General features: G+C 45.0%; 1 protein-coding gene across 1 annotated transcript; it reads right to left on the reverse strand.

Moving 5' to 3' along the window:
- Nucleotides 1–6,978: 6,978 nt before the first annotated feature.
- sh2d4ba (SH2 domain containing 4Ba) lies at nt 6,979–19,875 on the reverse strand. Its single transcript, XM_024425490.2, has 9 exons — nt 19,222–19,875; nt 18,843–18,999; nt 18,445–18,592; nt 12,119–12,257; nt 11,534–11,840; nt 10,900–11,027; nt 9,069–9,289; nt 7,392–7,423; nt 6,979–7,309 (listed from the first exon to the last, which is right to left on the reverse strand). Exons 1-9 carry the CDS (start codon nt 19,412–19,414, stop codon nt 6,979–6,981), a joined length of 1,656 nt encoding a protein of 551 aa, XP_024281258.1. The 5' UTR covers nt 19,415–19,875.
- Between the last annotated feature and the right edge of the window lie 249 nt (nt 19,876–20,124).

The following is a 20,124-nucleotide window of genomic DNA, read 5'->3' on the forward strand; positions in this document are numbered from 1 at the left end:
TTTCCCTGTGTAATTAATCATCACAGATTAAAATGGCTGCATTTACACAGACACCCCAATTCTAATATTTTCCTCCCACTATTTGTGGGAGGAAAATCAGATCAGCCTTGGCAATAATCACTAATCAGATCAGCCTTGGCAATAATTGGGCAAAATTTCAGAATTGGGCTTCCTTTATAAACACAGACATATTGGCTTTGCCCCAAAAAAAACAAAGGTAACTTTATTCTAAAAAGTACTGACTTGTATTTTAGAGCCCTCTTGTGTTCATAATGGGAAATTACCAGAAGTCCTGAACAGCCTTCATTTATTTTTGGTATCTTGCAACATTTTAGACTAGATATTACACTATAAATTGATAGTCATAATTGTGATTGTTTTGTTCAAGCCCTAGAATTAGCTTGTTATCTTTAGGGTGTTGGCAACTACTTAATTGTGGCAATTGTGTGAAATGTGACTACCATAATTTTGGTAATTGATTCCCTGCAGTTAAGAAATTCTCTACAAGTCAAGGCAGTATACTATTCACAAAGCAACATTTATGCAACGTATATAGTCTCTCCTTTATCTCAAAGAAGATGAAAGTCATTTATCGCATGAAAGAACAGATGTGTCATTTGCTGGTGACAGTGTCGCTTGCCAATTTCTGTTTCTGACAGTTTGTGTAATTTCTGTAGAATGTGCTGTGTAAAAACAACGGCCACAATAGTACAGGAAGGACAGTCCAAACAATTTAGAGCAGTCTGGCAGTAACTCCATATACAGCTATTGCCTACCTGGAAAAGGTGTTGCCTGATAGAGGGATTTTGTTTTCCTATATTAGACAAGGTGTTTTATTGTTTTTGGGGCAAAGTAGTAGGAACAATTCCATCTTTGATCCCTCCCTTTGATGCCCACGGGACCTTTTTTCTCTGTTTTCCATAGGTTGATGAGTGACAGACACTGATGAAGTTGATATTCAGTGTAGCTTTGGTGTCTGGCTGACTACTTACTGGCTGCTCTAAACAGATTGACCACCTAGCTCACTGATTAATGCTGGACCTACTGCTGAGAAACTGACACCTAAAGCTGGACAAAGGCTGCCTGCCACACAATCTCTCCTGCTGCGTTACTACAGCAGCCTATCTATACTAGCCAGGAAAATGCTGCGTCCCAGTGTTGTGGAAACCTGAGCTTATAATTGACTGTGTGTTTGCGGGGTGGGTGGGAGTGTGTGTTGATTATGTTAACTGGGGGGTGGCGGCATTAGCATAGTGCTGTTTAGTATAGGCTGATCTAACTGCCGAATGATTCTGGCTGTTGGAAAAGAAGAGCTCTGGTTACCCACTCGGGTCCAGTGAGGCTATCACTTGCATGGAAAAAGCTGTCAGTGCTTCGACAGCACTAGTCTTGTATCATGTACAGGAGGGAAATTTCTCCATTCATTTTAAAGATGGGTGGACCTCAAGGAATTATGAATACTTCCTTCTTATAGTACCTTTAACTGGGAGGAGGATGTGCATTCATTCGGTATGTGTAATTTCTATGTCAGTGATTTCTATGCAAATTTTCTCCTTCAACTGCATTATTGCCCAGGAACAAAGCCCAATCAGGATGACAACAGATTCCCAATAGGAATGAGTGCATAAAAACAAGTCCTCTATGACTCCACTTTGAAGCTTTAGTACTCCCTAAAAGCATAACATCTGAGACAACCTTTGTTTAATCTGAATGTGTTTTGTGTCTCAAGTGGGGAAGTAGCTCTTTCTCTCTTATCATAAGTTTGCATAAGTACAAAGTGAGAATCTTTGTCTTCAACAAGAAATAGTGTCAATAGGAGTGTTTGACAGATGCAAGACACTTTGAACAATCCACCTCTGTTCCTTGTTGCCTCTGGTGTCTGGGTTTCTGTCTGCTTACCCGCGTACACAAGTGTGCTCTTTCCCTAAGAGCTTGATCTTGTCCTGAATTGCACTGTTGCTCAACATTTGTGTAACTTCTCAGTTAGAAACAATGTATATCCCAATGGCTCACTCTTCTCTCGTGTTAGACAGTTTCCAAACAGCTTGTAGCAGCAATTTGTTTACCAACAATTCCCCACTGCAACACCTAGTGGCGAGGCGCATGCAAGATGCTACTGGGGGAACGGATGTCTGTACAGTCCTGTGGAATGGTTAGAGTCTGAAGACATGGCGCCATGCCTGGAGAAAGACGGCTCACTCAGTGTGAATCCAGGTGGGGGTGGTCAAAGTAACATTGCAGGGAGCAGAAAGGGGTTCATAGTGACCTGACAGGGTGTGTGTGTGTGGGGGGGGGGGTCATTGGAAGAGCCCCCCATAGTCTGTGGCTGAGACTGTACGTTTACATGCCTCCTGCAGAAGCTCTCCTCCTGATGTGGTGATCACCTCCTCCTAGAGACAGTCAGACAGACAGACATCATCAGAACAAATCCTACAGCAGTGTTACTCACTATTTTTTGTAAGGTGGCCACTTTGGGTTGAGACAATCATTCAGAGGGCCGCACAGATCTTTAATTTGTTGTACTTTTTCTTCCATTATCATCAATTGAAAGCAAATTCAGAGCAATAGAGCACATGCAATTGATTTGATGTACAGCACATCACATAGGCTACATCACATGTATAAGACCCATATTAAGGGTTATCTCATTAGTTGGATAAGTGAAAATGTCCCTTCTGCTCCATGACTGAATTCATTCTACATTTATAGTCTGTAGTTGCTATCCTTATGAGGCAATCCAGGTGTGCATTGGTCAGACTGTTTCTCTGTTTTTGTTTCACAATATTCAATGTTAAAAATGTTGATTCACATGAATAAGTGCTGACATAAAATGTCACCTTTTGCACACACTGCTTCAGAAGTGGATACTGTGTCTGACACAAGGCTCCAGAAATGGGTAACACCTGATCTTAGTTCACCTTGCAATGTGTCATTTGCCTGCAGCTCCACTATCTCACTGTATTCCAGCACTGTCAGGACAGAGGGCTGTGATGACTGGGGTCAGAGATGACACTGGCACATGAAAGGAGTTCTCAATGATGTTGAAAAACTCCTTGTACTCCATGATATCCTTGAATCTTGACTCAAACTCCTCCAACACACGCACAAATGCATCATAGCTAAAATGTTGCAGTATGTCTGGGTTGGATGTGGTGACTGCTGAGTTTGGGGAAATGAACAAACTGTCTGTCAGGTATGAACAGTGTGGTGATTTTATTTTGAAATGCTGTGACCACATGCAGCATTTTTCCCAGAGTTTTAGCTTTCCCTTGGAGCTGGAGATTCACCGTGGATCATCCAGCTCTGCCTCCTCTTTTCAAAACTCTGCCACGAGACAGCCATCTCACCTCATTGTGAAATATCAAGTCACCATATCCTGTCTGGTATTCCTCCAGCAACTCGCGGAATTGCAGGTGATTCAGTACCCTCGCAATAATAATATTCACCACGAGTACGACTTGCTGCATCACATTCTGTAAGTCTCAGTCTTTGAGTTTAGCCACAAGTGCTTCCTGATGAATGATACGATGAAACGTAACAAATTCGGGAACATCCTCTCTCTTTCTCATCAAGCCTATGAGTCCCTTCTTATTCCATAACATGTTTGGGGCACTGTCAGTGCACACACATGCCCGATTTGACCAGTCAATATTATTATCAGCAACAAATGTAACAAGGGCTTTCAGAATATCCTCTCCTCGTGTTTGCCTTGAAGGGGCAGTAAACATAAAAGTTCCTACCCGAACGACTCGTTTTAAGGGAAACGGACCTAAACACATACATCAGTGCTTTCGTCAAGCGCAATACTAAAACACAGCGCCACGGATGTCAGTCATCAATTGCTTGCCGATGTCTTTTATGCGTCTTGTTATGGTCGAGTCTGAGAGTTGCAGTCCCTTAATTTGCTTTAAAATAGCTTCCTTGTTTGTAAAATCAGCGTGCAACATTTCGGCTGCGAGCCAAAAAACATTATTTGACAATCTCTGAGTCTGTGAAGGTCCTGTTTCTTGCGAGTATCCAAGCAATCTCATATGTTGCCTCTGCAACTGTGCAAGAACTGTCCATAATTTGTTGTTGTCCCTTGAGCTGTCCTTGCGCTATTTTGTTGTTTCTGTGGTTGCTTTGTGGCGGATATGTTTTGTCAAAGGGGGCATGGTGTGACTGAAAATGTCGCTCTAAATTTGCTCGTTTAAAACAATTGACTGCCTTCTGGCAATAAGACAAAGTGGGCTAGTCCCATTATGCAGTACAAAAAATACTTGTCTGTCCATTTCTTTTGTAACTTTCTGTGTTATTCTTGAATCGACCGTATCCTTTTCTTAGCCATCGGAGCCACGTTGGCTAGCTGCATTTCCCCGCCGCCATCTTCCTGATTTTCCTGATTCTCTGGTGGTTCGTTCATAGCTGTCACAATGTTCTCCAGCTCTTCCCCCACAATTTCATTGTCAGATGTTTTTTATTTTAATTTTATTTTTTACATATAATCGATCCATGTCGACCAGACTGCAAAATTAGCTAGTAGCAAACTGACATGTCGGTCGCTGAAGCTGAGCAGTTTCGTTATATTTCGGCCTTTCTGTTCAACAGCTGCGCTATACTGCCATCTATCTGCCGTACAGGCTAGATATATGGTTCTGGCCTTCATTTAAGTGGTTCTGGCCTGCATTAAACACCTTGAATTGAAATTGCATCATTACTACGCATTATGAATGGGAAATGGAAAAAGCCACAAATAAAGGGCTCGCGCAATGAGTACCACTGCCCTACAGTCATTACATGACTGTCTCATGTCTGTGCTATACACTGCTTGCATATTACGTATCTACAGTGCATTCGGAAAGTATTCTGACCCCTTGACTTTTTTCCACATTTTGCTACGTTACAGCCTTATTCTAAAATGGATTAAAAATATATATTCTCATCAATCAAAACACAATAAATGACACAATAAATGACAAAGCTAAAACAGGTTTTTAGACATTTTTGCAAATTTATGAAAAATTAAAAACAGAAATACCTTATTTACATAATTATTCAGACCCTTTGCTATTAGACACAAAATTGAGCTCAGGTGCATCCTGTTTCCATTGATCATCCTTGAGATTGTGGCAGACCAGGGGGTTGGGTCAAAGTGTTTACACAGATCAGACACGGACAGAGTAGGATTAGATCCTGCTCGATGACCTTCCGCAGCATTTGTTTGAGGATTTTATTGAACCGCTCGACGAGCCCCTCCGTCTGCGGGTGGAAGACAGTGGTCCGGATCTGCTTGATCTGCAGGAGAGCACACAAATCTTTCATTAGGCGGGACATGAACTCAGTACCTTGGTCTGTCAGGATCTCATTTGGGATTCCCACACGGCTAAAGAGGTGGAACAGCTCCAGGGTGATTGCCTTGGATACCTCCGCCCGTAGTGGAATGGCCTCGGGATATCGGGTGGCATAGTCCACTATTACCAGGATGTACTGGTGTCCTCATGCTGTTTTTACCAGGGGTCCCACTATGTCCATGGCGATTCATTCAAAGGGCACCCCAATGATCGGTAGGGGGACCAGTGGGTTTCGGAAGTGTGCCTTTGGGACAGTCATTTGACACTCCAGGCAGCTGCGACAGTAATCTTCCATGGTCCTCCTCATCCCGGGCCAGTGGAACCGGGCGGCAATCCGTTCCCAGGTCTTCTCCATTCCCAGGTGTGCCCCCAACAGGTGGGTGTGGGACAAGAAGAACGGTTCCCACGTACCGGTTCCCACGTTCCCACGTACCGTTGGGGCAGCAACAATACCTCTCGAAGTTCCCCCTGTTGGCGCGACACCTGACACAAAAGGTTATTTTTGATTTGGAAATGGGGGTATCGCCAGTCACTTACCCCTGGAAGTAGCTGTCCATCCACTGCTATGACTTGGACTGCGGCGGCTTTCAAGTTAGGATCCTCCCACTGGGCCGTGCCGAATTGTCGCCTCAGTTGGCCCCCAAGGGGTATCTTGACTGGCCCCTCGAAATCGAGGAGGGGGAGGCTGGGCTCTTCCTCCCGTGGTTCCCTAGGGGGTTCGGGTTCCAGTCCCCCCCTCCAACTCTGGACCCGTATATACAGGTTGATTAACCGTTTGCTTCCGGGCTGCACAGGTGATGGGTAGTCCTCGCTCTCGTCCTTGGACGGCTCGTACCTTCTTCCTCAGCTCGTGCCCCTACAGGGCCATGAACAGCAGACAATCTCGCCCCACTAGGAGAGGTATCGGCAACTCTGGTACTGCACCCACCATCATCTGGCAGTTCCCTTGTGGCGTCACGATGTCACGATACGGTTGGATACCGCTTTATGTCCCCGTGAACCCAGGAAATGGACATCTCCCTACCATGTTTGGTATCCTGGTCCAGCAGGCTCGTGGTTATGAGGGTAACCATACATCCGGAGTTGTCGTGTCCATCAACCTTCACCGGGACCATGGGTGCAGTTGATTCGTGGTGTGCCCAACAGGAGGTGACGTAGGTCCCTGCGTGACCCACCTCACCTCCGTGGCTTGCTGATGGCATCAACTCCTCTCGAGTCGGGTAATTCCAAGCAGTGTGCCCCCGGGCGCCACACTCAAAACACCTCCTTTGGTCTCCATCTACCTGGGGTCATCGGTGGCGGGTCGACCCTATCCCAGCCGTCACTCCACGGGTTTGCGGTCCCTTGGCCCTGCTAACTGTCGGTTCAGGGTACACAGCATTGGGGCTGTCCTTCTGACTCCCCGAACGGGTCGCAGACTCGGCCTGGCTCCCACTCAGCTGGGCCTGAGTGTTCTGATGTATCTCCACTGCTTCCAGGAGGCCCTCCAAGGTCTGGAGGCCTAGACTCGCTGCCCTCTTCATGTCGTGGGGTAGTGCCCGGAGGAAGCAATCCAGGAACACTTTGTCTAGGACGGAGAGGGTGGATACGTCGGTTAGGCTGGTGACGCGCAGTGGGTCGCTCATCTGGGCTCGGGGGGATGCGTCGGCTATGAACCTCCATTCGTGAGTAGTTGAGCCCGATGGGCCAGGCTGTACCCGTAGCGGCTGAGTATCTCCTGTTTGAGTCCGTCGTAGTTAGCCGCCTGTTCATCGTTCAGGTCCCAATACGCCTTTTGGGCATTCCCAGAGAGGAACGGGGCCAGCAGACTGGTCCACTTCTGCCTTTGCCATCCTTCCCATAGTGCTGTCCGTTCAAACGTACAGAGGTAGGTTTTGATGTCGTCATCTTCTGTTAGCTCCTCCTTGTAGCTTCCTGTTTTCCTCAATGAGGTGGACTTTTTGTAGCTGCTGTTCCTCCAGCGTTCGTTCTTAAACCGCCTGTTGGGCTTGTTGGGCCCGGATTAACTGAGCTATCAACTCGTCCATGCTGATGCTGCATAAAGGTCAATCCTGATCTGACCACATTATCAGAATGCCCACATTCTCCACCACCTGTGGCAGACCAGGGGGTTGGGTCAAAAGGTTTACACAGATCAGACACGGGCAGAGTAGGATTAGCTCAGTTTCAAAGGTTGTTTATCAAAATAAAAGTCCAAAGAAAAGAATAGGTATCCCCCAAGAAACCCTCTCCGGGATACTGTCTTCTGGGCTCCGGGTCTTGCTGTATCCTGTGGGGATCAAAAACTGAGCTCCCTCCTGTTACCTCTGGTGCCGTCCCCAACTATACGGGAGTCCTTTCCTCCCCCAGTCTCTCCCCTGTGTGCTGCCCTTCTGGCAGCTTTATGGGACTTGTACAGCCCTTGATTACCCTTGATTACTCACCAAGCCCCAATTAGTCCTGGCGGGAGAGCCCGTTGAGACCTGGCATGTCCAGCAGATGGAGACATCGCCTCGTGATGTATACTCCTTCTGTTACCAGGCCTCAACGAGTCTCCCCCTGGTGGCTGACCTGCTGTGCGCCACAAGATGTTTCTACAACATGATTGGAATCCACCTGCGGTAAATTCAATTGATAGGACATGGTTTTGGAAAGGCACACAACTGTCTAATATAAGGTCCCACAGTTGACAGTGCATGTCAGAGCAAAAGTCAAGCCATATGGTCGAAGGAATTGTCTGTGGAGCACCAAGACAGGATTGTGTTGAGACACAGATCTGGAGAAGGGTACCAAAACATGTCTGCAGCATTGAAGGTCCCCAAGAACACAGTGGCCTCCATCATTCTAAAATGGAAGAAGTTTGGAACCACCAAGACTCTTCCTAGAACTGGCTGGCCAAACTGAGCAATCGGGGGAGAAGGGCCTTTGTCAGGGAGGTAATTGCTGCCAAAGGTGCATAAACAAAGTGCTGACTATGGGGTCTGAATACTTCAGTAATATTTCAGTTTTTAGATTTTTTTGTAAATTTGCAAAAATGGCTAAACCTGTTTTTGCTTTGTTATTATGGGGTATTGTGTGTAGATTGAGGGGGGGAAACAATTTAATCAATTTTAGAATAAGGCTGTAACGTAACAAAATGTGGAAAAGGTCAAGGGGTCTGAATACTTTCCGAATGCACTGAATATAGTAACAGAATGGTGTAATGTTCTGTTTTTACAGATTCAATGTGATGATCTGTGGTGAATCATATTCAAACTGTTGGTCAGTATGCTCTATCTGATCTGTATACAGTGACTCCATGTTATACTCTATGTGTGTGTAATGCCAAAGAGACATGCAAATTCCTGAAGATCAACGTGCACCCTTTTCACATTAGCATATAACTAATGTCACAGATAAACAGTTCACACATTCAGTTCTGTCAGCCTCCGCATCTGAGAATATGTTTCCATGGTAAGTAAGTCAGTGTTATTGAAGATAACGCAGTTCAGCCGTGCTTGTGATTGGTTGCTAAAATAGTTGATGTGATATGAAAAGATCACGGATGTATATCATGGAGCATTTGATTAGACTTACTCCCAGATGTTTGCTGGCTGTCACTTTGATGTTGAGTTACTAAGTAACCATTTAATCTGATTTCCACATGGAGTCTCTATGCTGACACTGACATTACTGATGTATATAGCATGCTAAGTGTCTGACCCAACCGCTGCAGTTCACTGTGTGAAACCCTGTACATACTGTAAACTGCCTGCCCACCTTGTGGAAGTCGATGAGGTCAGCCAAGGTGGCGTGGCGGTTCTGGTCCACACCCAGGAAGCTGTAGTAGTCTCCTGATGCGTCGATCAGGAAGTGTTTGAAGCCGTCAGCCGTGCGATAGGACAGCGTGTATCCCCAGATCCTGTCACTCACCCTCACCAGGAAGGAGCCCTCTGCTGTGTTCATCAGCAGGGTCTCTGACTCCTGTCTGGAAATCAGACCTGGGGAGGGGAGCGGGTCTGAGTGGTTAAATCAGACCTTATGTCAGGAAGAGGGAGAGTCTGACAGTAGTTAAATTAGATCTGAGGAGGAGGGAGAGTCTGACAGTAGTTAAATCCAAAGCAAAGAGAAGCCCAAGGTCCTTGCACAATATTCTTGATTTTTGCCCTAAATGATTAAAGGAAAAATCCACCTGAAACTACACATTCCTATAATCAGGGTTGGGTAGGTTACGGTCTAAATGTAATCCGTTAGTTACTAGTTACCTGTCAATTTTTTTAAATCAGTAACGTAACTTTTGGTTTACCCAAACTCAATAACGTAATCTGATTACATTGTTACTTTTAGATTACTTCCCCTTTGAGGCATTAGTAGAAGACAAACATGTATGTTACCAATTGAACGACATCTATTGCAGGATAAATCAATGTTGAACTTTACATAGCTGGCCATATATGGATGTTAAATTTACTTTATGGCTTGGTAATGTAGGCTTCTTTCAACCCATCGCTTTCTACTACATATAATACGATTAAATTATGGATTTACATTTAAAACCAAAGTTTATCAGAATTCCAGTCATTCCAATAAATGTTATACTTGATCTTCAAGAATAGGATTTGGAAATATGGAAGTATAGATTAGCCAAATTGTTTACTTGAGCATAAACCTAAAACTACGGACTTATTAGCCAGCCCTACACTGTTTATGATTTTGTTGTCATAGACTTATTGGGCTCATTGATTCATTGATTTCTCAAGTTAGGAATATTGCAAATATATGATCAATGGCTCATTCGAGACAAGACCTCCCACGTTATGACATCAGACAGTATTGAAATCTGACCTGTATGATAAGACGTTTTCGCAATCTAAAAGTAATCTTCCTATTAACTTCCCGTGTAGTGAGAGCAACTTTTCACAATGCCACGTCATACCGGCTGTATGTCTGCCTGCGTAAATGGAAAGAGTTCAGATACACATGAAAACATAGTTGACCCCGGGAATCGATAGAACCTTGCTCGGAGATGCAGAAATACTAAACTTTTAAAATGCGTGAATATTTCCTTTTAATGTTGTGTAACGTTGTTACTGACAAAAGTAATCTCAGTGACAGAGAGATGATGACAGTTGCCTGAATGCATGATTTGGGAAAACGGTATTAAACTGGCATCTTTTCAATATAAAGAGTGGGTTTGGGTGTGCTCACATTGTTTAGATGCCTGATACCCTGTCTCTGCATGATAGCATGAAGTGCATGTTGCACCCCTCTTTCCAGTGGAGTGTGCCACTCATAGGCCCATTCATCTGGGCTTTTGTCACTTAACCAGGAGCTACACACTGTGACCTATTATGGAGAGAGTTAGGGCTCAGGGCCACTCGCCAGTAATTAGTCTAGGGTGGCCTATTTATTATTGAAGAGCCTCATCCCTCCAGCCACACACCCTAGCATGCACGAACAGACTAAAACTTCCCTTCAATGCTCAATTCCTGAGAATACTTTTTAGTTAGATAGTTTGCATGTGGCAGTGGTAGTGAAGAAAAGTAGATTGGTGCAAGAGGGGAAGCTTGGAGGGATCCACGATTGATCAAGATAACAACTCAGCACTGACCGTGGAACCAGGGGGCGATGGTGGTGCTGTTGCGCTCATAGCCAGCCTGTTTGGGCGTCTGCTCTTCTTTGAACCACAGCAAAACACACTCTCTGGAGCTGGGCCGGGGGGCTCTCACCCAGGCAGGACTGGAGAAGACAGAGAGAAAAAAGAGAAGGGAAGCAAGACATAAACACATCATATACCATAATAAGCATTTAAGACATATTATAGCACAGATTGCCCTAAGCTTCTTAATGCTGCCATGATAAAGGTGCATAATGCTTTAGATGAGTTCCAGGCACAAAAAAGCATGGCGGGCCTATCGGGTCTGCTTCTGTGTATCACTCAATATACAGTATTCTATATACATTTGTTCTACTTTAACACTCTATGCATCTGATCTGTATATTGATTGGTTCTGGCATAGTAATTATGCTATATTTATCCCTATACATATTCATGAGTAGTAGGCGTGGTGTATTAGCCGTGGTATATTGGCCATACACCACAAACCCCTGAGGTGCCTTATTGCTATTATAAACTGGTTATCAACGTAATTAGAGCAGCCAATCAGCATTCAGGGCTCAAACAACCCAGTTTATAACTATCCTTATACGCATTCATGAGTAGTAGGCTAGCTCTATATCTGTACCTGTCCATCAGTGGCTGTGTAACAATGGTGCTGTGCCTTTGGCTCTGTCTACGGCGGTACAGTGGAGGAGTAGCAGGCTGGAGGCCGGGGCGGTGGGTGGTGGAGGAGGAGGACTCTAGCACGTTGCTGTATCTCCTGAAGGGGGCTGCTGTTGGTCCGTTCCCCACCACTGGGCCCTGCTGGAACAGCCCACTGAGCCCTGCCACACGGCCCTTCTCTATAGCCCGCAGGGACTGGCGCTTGTACTCATCCCGTGCCCGCCTTGCTTTTCTCTGCATCTCCTGGTCAGCCATCTTAGAGCGCCGCACTGGAAGGGGCGAAATGGAGGAGAGAGAGGATTTGAAAAGGAAGTGACTTTGCATTGGACTTTCATTCTCAGATGTGTCCTGTAGTTCCACGAGAGAGCTTAACTGTACAAATTTGTGAATAAACAACAGAAGTTTTGGGGTTGATATTTAGGGAGGGACAGGTGAATACAAGAGGATGATGTAAAAGGAGTAAAAATGAGGGGTGTAGAATTGAAGGAGGTGATCACTGGAAAGGAAAACAGTTGTAGACAGAAAAGGCAGGGAAGACTTGACTTACGTTGCTCCTCCCATTCCTTGTCATCCTTCTCACTCCTTCTCTGTTCCTGCTCTAGGGAGATATACAGCTCCCTCGCTCTCTTCTCCTCTGCACGTTTTATCTCCTCCTCACCTTGCTGTCTCTCCTCCTCCTCTCGTTTCTGTCGGAGAAGAAATGTGTGAGGCATGGGAAACAAAAGACTGGCGGGCGTACACACCACACATCCACGTACGTACGCACACCCCCACACACACACACACACACTGCAGAGTTATTTGCATATCATTTTGTAATAAGACACATCAGTAATAATTGTCCTGAGCCCGCTTAAGACGAAGTTAATCGTAAGACCCTTCGTAGGAGAATTGTTAAATCTGTAAGCTGTTTCCCAAAACCATCATTACTAAAGTTGCACTTGAAAGCACTCGTTATTTACCGACTGCCTCAGACCACTCTTAGACCAGTAGGTGAGTCGTTAGGTCGAACCAAGTTGACTACAAATAGAAAGTTGCCAATGTCTTTGCAATTGTTACAAATAAGCAAATGAATAAATTATGCTTCAAATGAACACTGAGATGACTGAAACAAAAGTTAAATACAGCGGGCTACATAGTCCATATTTCAATCATATTGAGTTCTCTTTAGCTAAGTGTAGGCTACAATCCATTTCATGGTATGTAACAAAATGTGCGGAATTATGGGCCAAATCTAAGATTTTGTACATTAAGCCTATTGTAAGGTAGGCTAAGAAGCCTATTATAAGGTAGGCTGAGCATTAGCACAAGCCGCCTCAATATTTTCACGTTTTAATGTCACGTGCACAACTACAGTATAATGCCTTTCTTGCTAGCTCAAAACCCAAGAATGCACTAATCAATATCAATGTAGCTCTAAAAATAGGTAGGTAGGTAGAACAAAAACACAAAACAAATAGAAATAAGAAGTAAGAACATGAGCAAGTAAGAAGCTATGTACAGGGTCAGTTCAAATACCGTATTAACAATGTGCAGGGATACTGGAGTGATAGAGGTGTATATACATAAGGGTAAGGTAACTAGGCATCCGGATATATGATAAAAAGAGTAATAGCAGCGTAAATTATGATTATATGTGAGTTTGTGTGTGAAGGACAAACCTAGTCAGTGGCAAAACTGAATGACTTCAACCGAAATGTGTCATCCGCATTTAACCCAACCCCTCAATCAGAGAGCTGCAGGGGGCGCTGCCTTAATCGACATCCACATCATCGGCGCCTGGGGAGCTGTTGTTGGTGTTAACTGCCTTGCTCAAGGGCAAAACAACAGATTTTTCCACCTTGCCGGCTCAGTGATTCGAGTTACTGGCTCAACGGTTACTGGCCCAACACTCTTAACCGCTAAGCTACCGACCGCCCCCGTAGAGTAGAGTCAGAATAAACATGTGTGCATGTTATATGTGTGTTGGATGAGTGCAGTGTAGAGCCCTGTGAGTGTGCAAAGAGACAGTCATATTTTTCATCTCAGATAGTCTGTTAGCTGTTTAGCTGTCTTATGGCTCAGGGATAGAGCGGTGCTGTTGCCATACCAAGAAGTGATGCAGCCAGTCAAGATGCTCTCAATGGTGCAGCTGTAGAACCTTTTGAGGATTTGAGGGTCCATGCCAAAACTTTTCAACCTCCTGAGGGGGGGAAGAGGCACTGTCGTGCCTTCTTCACGACTGTGCGCATGTGAGTAGACCATTTGAAGTCCTTATTGATTTGGGGACGAATAACTTGAAACTCTCAACCCGCTCCACCGCAGCCCTGTTGATGTTGATGGGAGCATGCTCGCCCTCCTGTTTCCTGTATTCCATTATCAGCTTGGTCTTACTGAAGTTGAGGGAGGTTGTTGTAATGGCAACGCACTGCCAGGTCACTGACCTCCTCCCTGTAGGCTGGCTCAGTGTCGCCAGTGATCAGGTCTACCACCGTCATGTCACTAGCTATCTTGATGATGGTGTTGGAGTCGTGCGCGGTCATGCAGTTGTGGTGATCAGGGAGAACAGGAGGGGACCAAGCACATACTCCTGTGTTGAGGATCAGTGTGACAGAGGTGATGTTGCCTACCTTCACCACCTGGTGGCGGCCTATCAGGAAGTCCAGGATCCAGTTGCATAGGGAGGTGTTCAGTCCCAGGGTCCTAATTTTGGTGATGAGCTTGGAGGGGACAATGGTGTTAAACAGCATTCTCACATAGGTATTCCTCTTATTGGTGGGTGAGGACATTGTGGAGTGCAATTGAGATTGCGTCATCTATGGATCTTTTGGAGCGGTATGCAAATTGGAGTGCGTGTAGGGTGTCTGGGATGATGAAGTTGATGTGTGCCATAATTAGCCTTTCAAAGCATTTCATAATTACAGATGTGAGTGCCACAGGGTGGTAGTCATTTAAAAATGAGGGGATTAAAGACTGGGACAAGGAGAGGTTGAAAATTACTGTGAATATTTCTGCCAGCTTATCTGCACATGCTCTGAGAACCTGCCCTGGAATACTGTCTGGCCCGCGGCCTTGCGAGATCACCCAGTCCTCTGGGTTGGTGGGGGCCCTCATACACGGTACGGTGTTGTTATTGTAGAAGCGTGCATAAAATGCATTGGGTTCGTCTGGAAGAGAGGCATCATTGGGCAGATCACGGCTGGGTCTTCCTGTGTAGTATGATCCCACCTTATTCCTACATAGTCCTTGTAGCGGGACTTCTTAAACATGTACCTGTCCTCGGCTGTAGCCTCATGGTTGTATGCAAGACTCTGTATGCGGTAGCCCTGTCCTCTAGTTTAGCACCAACCTCTGTTAATCCAGGGCTTTTGATTGGGGAAGCAGCGAACCTTCACTGTGGGGACAACGTCACGGATGCATTTCCTTACGAAGTCGCTGACGGAGGCGGTTAGCTCGTCGACGTTATCAGCAGAGTCTCGGGACATATTCCAATCAGCAAATGTGTCCTGTAGCATAATCTCTGATTCTGATATTTACAGCCATAAAGATAATAATGTATCTCCAGGAGATGATCCGTCTTCACTTTTGTATTAATGAAACCGGACCCTTATTTACACAATAAGAATCTAGTCTTGCTAACACCAACCTCTCTACGTCCTTAACGTCGCGCATTAGCCAGGCTAATAGTAATGCACTAAAATCACAGATGGTGCACATGTTACACATCATAAAATACACTACATGAGCAACAATACGTGTACACCTGCTCGTCGAACATTTCATTCCAAAATTATTGGCATTATTATGGAGTGTGCACCCCTTTGCTGTTTTAACAGCCTCCACTCTTCGTGGAAGGCTTTCCACTAGATGTTGGAACAATGCTGTGGGGACTTGCTTCCATTCAGCCACAAGAGCATTAGTGAGATCGGGCACTGATGTTGGGTGATTAGGCCTGGCTCCAGTCAGCGTTCCAATTCATCCCACAAGTGTTCGATGGGGTTGAGGTCAATTCTCTGTGCAGGCCAGTCAAATTCTTCCACACCGATCTCGACAAATCATTTCTGTATGGACCTTGATTTGTACACTGGGGCATTGTCATGCTGAAACAGGAAAGGGCATTCCCCAAACTGTTGCCACAAAGTTGGAAGCACAGAATTGTCTAGAATGTCATTGTATTTTGTCATGTTAATATTAAGATCTCCCTTCACTGGAACTAAGGGGCCAAACCCAAACCATGAAAAACAGCCCCAGACCATTATTCCTCCTCCACCTAACTTTACAGTTAGCACTATAAATTGGGGAAGGTCGTATTCTTCTGGCATCCGCCAAACCCAGATTCCTCCGACGGACTGCCAGATGGTGAAACATGAGTCATCACCCCAGAGAACGCGTTTCCAACGCTCCAGAGTCCGATGATGGCAAGCTTTACACCACTCCAGCCGACGCTTGGTATTGCGCATGATCTTAGGCTTGTGTGAGGCTGCTCGGTTATGGAAACCCATTTCATGAAGCTCCTGACGAACAGTTCTCGAGGTGACGTTGCTTCCAGAGGCAGTTTGGAACTTGGTAGTGAGTGTTGCAACCGAGGACAGACAATTTTTTACATGCAACGCACTTAAGCACCTGGCAGTCCTGTTCCGTGAGCTTGATTTGTGTGGCCTACCACTTTGCGGCTGAGCCGCTGTTGCTCCTAGATGTTTCAACTTCACAATAAGAGCACCTACGGTTGATCGGGGCATCTCTAGCAGGGCAGAAATTTGATGAACTGACTTTTTAGAAAGGTGACATTATATGATGGTGCCACGTTGAAAATCACTGAGCTCTTCTACTGCCAATGTTTGTCTATGGAGATTGCATGACTGTGTGCTTGATTCTATACACTTGTCAACAATGGGACAAGGAAATGGCGGAAATAGCTGAATCCACATTTGAAGGGGTGTCCACATACTTTTGTATATATAGTGTATGCTGAGGCAAACATTTCTGTAACCTACAATTAGCAAAATAGAACTCAATTGACTGAATAAGAAATTGATTTCAATATTATTTAAATATATATGCCTATGTAAATAGTAATAATATTTTAGTCATCTAGGTTTTCATTTGAAGCATATTTTTAAACCACGTTTGTTTGTAAAAATTACAAAGACATTGGCAACTTTGTTTTGAAGTTATCTGCAGTCACAGAGAAACCAATAAGCATCTTGATTCTATGTTAAGCACAGATCTTTTGTGTGTAAAGTGATGCAGAAGGGCAAAAAACACCTAACAATGCTTTTTTACGAGTGGTCTGAGGCAGTCGGTAATAACAAGCAACGATGGACTCTGAGATGAAAAGATGCTCATACAAAGGTTCTTATGATGATCTTGGCCTTAAGATGCTTTTGGGAAATCGGGCCCAGTATGATATTCCATACATAAGCATTCAGCTCATCATCTGTACTGATGTGGTAATAATTTACTGAATAATTTATTCCCAGGGACAAACACATGGCATTGTGGTAATTTGAACCACTTAAGCCTTGTAATTAGTTGCATGGAGTAATTGCCATTGAGTTCTGGAGTGAAAACAGGCCCTTTTGACCGGGACCATTGTTAGCTGTTGTGTTTTGTTCTAGCTAAAAGGATTTATCCCCCTGCTGGAGAGTGGTGATGTGTCTGACAGTTGTGATACGGAGATAATTGGTGTTTGATACTTTGGAAAGAACATACAGTGTATAGAACCTCAGTGAACATATTCATAGTTTCAGACCACACAGGGTTCTGCTTCAATACCACGATTGTGTTTCTCAAAGAGGTCAAAGGCTACTCTGCTGTGAATGTAACCAACAGGGGTTCAAACCAGGGTTTTCAGCACAATGAACCCATCAAACAGGATAGTTAAATGGCATTTTTAGACATTGTAATGGAAGCCAGGGTTCTGAATTGGTGGAAGACTAATGACCTAACTCTGCTATACATAGTCTAGTGATACGACTTTAGCGTCTTCTATATTTTATATTTTAGTCCCAGAGGTTCAGACAGGAAAATGTTTAATGACTCAGCACGTTCCTTCAGGCGAGCTCAACAGAGGGCAATGATAAACAAGCTCTTTAATATTTCACGAGTTTCTTAAGAAGGTCTCAGTCGTCCGGGTTCTACATCACCCAGGACTGCTGATGCTCCAACAGGGCTCTATGGTACAGCAGCGATCGAACGTGCAGATGTGGTGCTGCCATCCCCCACAGATTCTAGCTCCCCCTTATTTCCTCTTCTTCTTTGAAGGTATAAAGATGATTAAATTTGATAAATACCAAACCCTTTTCCATGATCAATCCTCATATACATATACGGTATCTCTACACCCACCCACGCACACCCACGCACACACGCGCACACACGCACACAGGGTTGTTCTGTGCAGTGCACTCCCTGGAAAATACTTCACCCCTGCCCTACAGATCCCTCTAATAAGGCTGATTCTCCCTCTGCTAGTGTGCTTCCCAGATTGAGTATCGATCGTCCGATCCCCCTCTCTCATATTTCTCCCTCTACTGTAGAGCAGGGACTGTGGGGATGTCCTATCTCTCTAACAGCAGTGTGGCATTGCACCATGCAACTTAAAGGCTGAAATATTTAATGGGACTGTTCTGGCAAGGTAGTCCAGCAAAAAGAATGTATGCCCTGAAGGCGGGCATCAACACAATCGCTGTAGATGACATTGATCACTTGGATTGTATGGGAAAAGTAATCCGACTCGCATTTCCAAATTGCAACCAAAGATCCCCATCACTCACATACAATCAGACACACACACACACACACACACACACACACACACACACACACACACACACACACACACACACACACACACACACACACACACACACACACACGTAGCCTTTGCCCTACCTTGAGAGACTCCTGGATGTGTTCCTCTTCCTGCTTGGCAGCCTTCCTGTCCTCCGTTTCTTCTTTCCACTTCCCTGCCACAAAACGGGCCTTCTCCTTCGCCATAGCATCCCGGAACTTCTCCTCGATCTCAGCCTCTTTGGTTCGCCTGAGCAAGAGGGTTGTTGAAAAAAAACATTTTGTTGTGAAAGGAAGGGGTGAGAAACCTACCTAAAGCCCAATTTGACATGGGTTGCATCAAAGATGTCTTTGGAGAGTTTAAATCTAGTTCTGGCACTATAACACACAAATCTCCCTATCTACCCATCTCATCCCTTATACAGTATAATCTCTCTGACACATTTTCCCTTGCTTCAATAACATTTACCATTTACAATGGTTTATCCTTCCCCACTCACCAGAGCTCCTTGGCCTCCTGCTGAGCCTGCCGTCTGGCTTTCTCCCCCATCAGCTCCTTGATGATGTCCTCATAAGGCTTATCCCCAGGAGCGTCGCCCATCACCCACACCCACACATCCCCATCGCAGCCCTGCAGCCACTGGATACTTCTGCTGCCTGAGCGGGCACAGTGGGGATAGAATGTTAGCATCACCTTTGACTGTCTGTGTCTGTGACTAATAAAACCATTCCAAACACAACATCTACAGTCTTCATTTTATTTGGAATATTGTATTTAGCGAAACTTACCAGTAACAATACAAAACATCCCTATTCAAAAAATAATGTAGACACCGTTAAAAGCATTTCTAAATCTACACTCCGCTTGTCAAAAAAGACTTAGTAGAGTACACCCAGACTCACCCTTCTTTCCCTGGTCCTGGTTCTCCTGGTTCTCTTGGTTCTCCCTCTCATCCCAGCGCCTCACCTGCTCCTGGCGGATCTTATAGAATAGGATATGCTTCTGCTCCTCGTTGAGCTCCGCCAGCAGGTCCGGATCGATGTACATGTCCCTCAGAATCTGCTGCATCATCTTGGCAACACAAAGCTTCCAAACACCCAAGAGATCTGTTAACCAAGGTGGGGTTAGGTGAGTGTTAGGGGGCCATGAACCCCTTTTATCAGTTCACTTCATATTGAAGACAAGTGTCATTCCCTCCATCTATGTGTTCATACAGTCCTCAGAGACTCTACTGGGCTGTAGAGTTCAGATCCTTGTTCCTTTTCCCTGTTCTCTCACCATCATACTGGATCCAGCATCAGAACAAAACGCAGGTGCCATCTTCCTTCCCTCTGCTCCATGTGCTTTGAAGCGAGGGGTTTAAACCTGATCTCTGGTTCGTGTGTGGGTGTGTGGGTGTGTGTGTGTGTAAGCACAGATCCCTTTACCTGATGTGCAACATGATAGTCTTTAGTGCAGGCAGGAGTGGGAAAGAATGAAACTCAAGCCCATCTTCCATATACAGCCCATGGAAATGTTTCACATTAGTGTTGTTTTCTTTCTATCCTTCCTGCTATCTTATCATTCATTTATTCAGAGCTAAACAACAGGTAATTCAGTGTTATAATGAAATTATATAAACCGCCTAAAATCCAGTCAATTGCCTGATTCATGGAAGTCATTATTCCATCCATGTCCACTGTAATGCGCCTTTTAGATTTACAACAATCTCTTATAATGGGACTTAGTTCCAGCATCTCTTCTCCCTCCCACCAGCTAAATGAACCATCCACAGTACAGTA

Source organism: Oncorhynchus tshawytscha, linkage group LG06, assembly GCF_018296145.1.
Source record: "Oncorhynchus tshawytscha isolate Ot180627B linkage group LG06, Otsh_v2.0, whole genome shotgun sequence".
In the NCBI taxonomy this organism is placed as follows: Eukaryota; Metazoa; Chordata; class Actinopteri; order Salmoniformes; family Salmonidae; genus Oncorhynchus; species Oncorhynchus tshawytscha.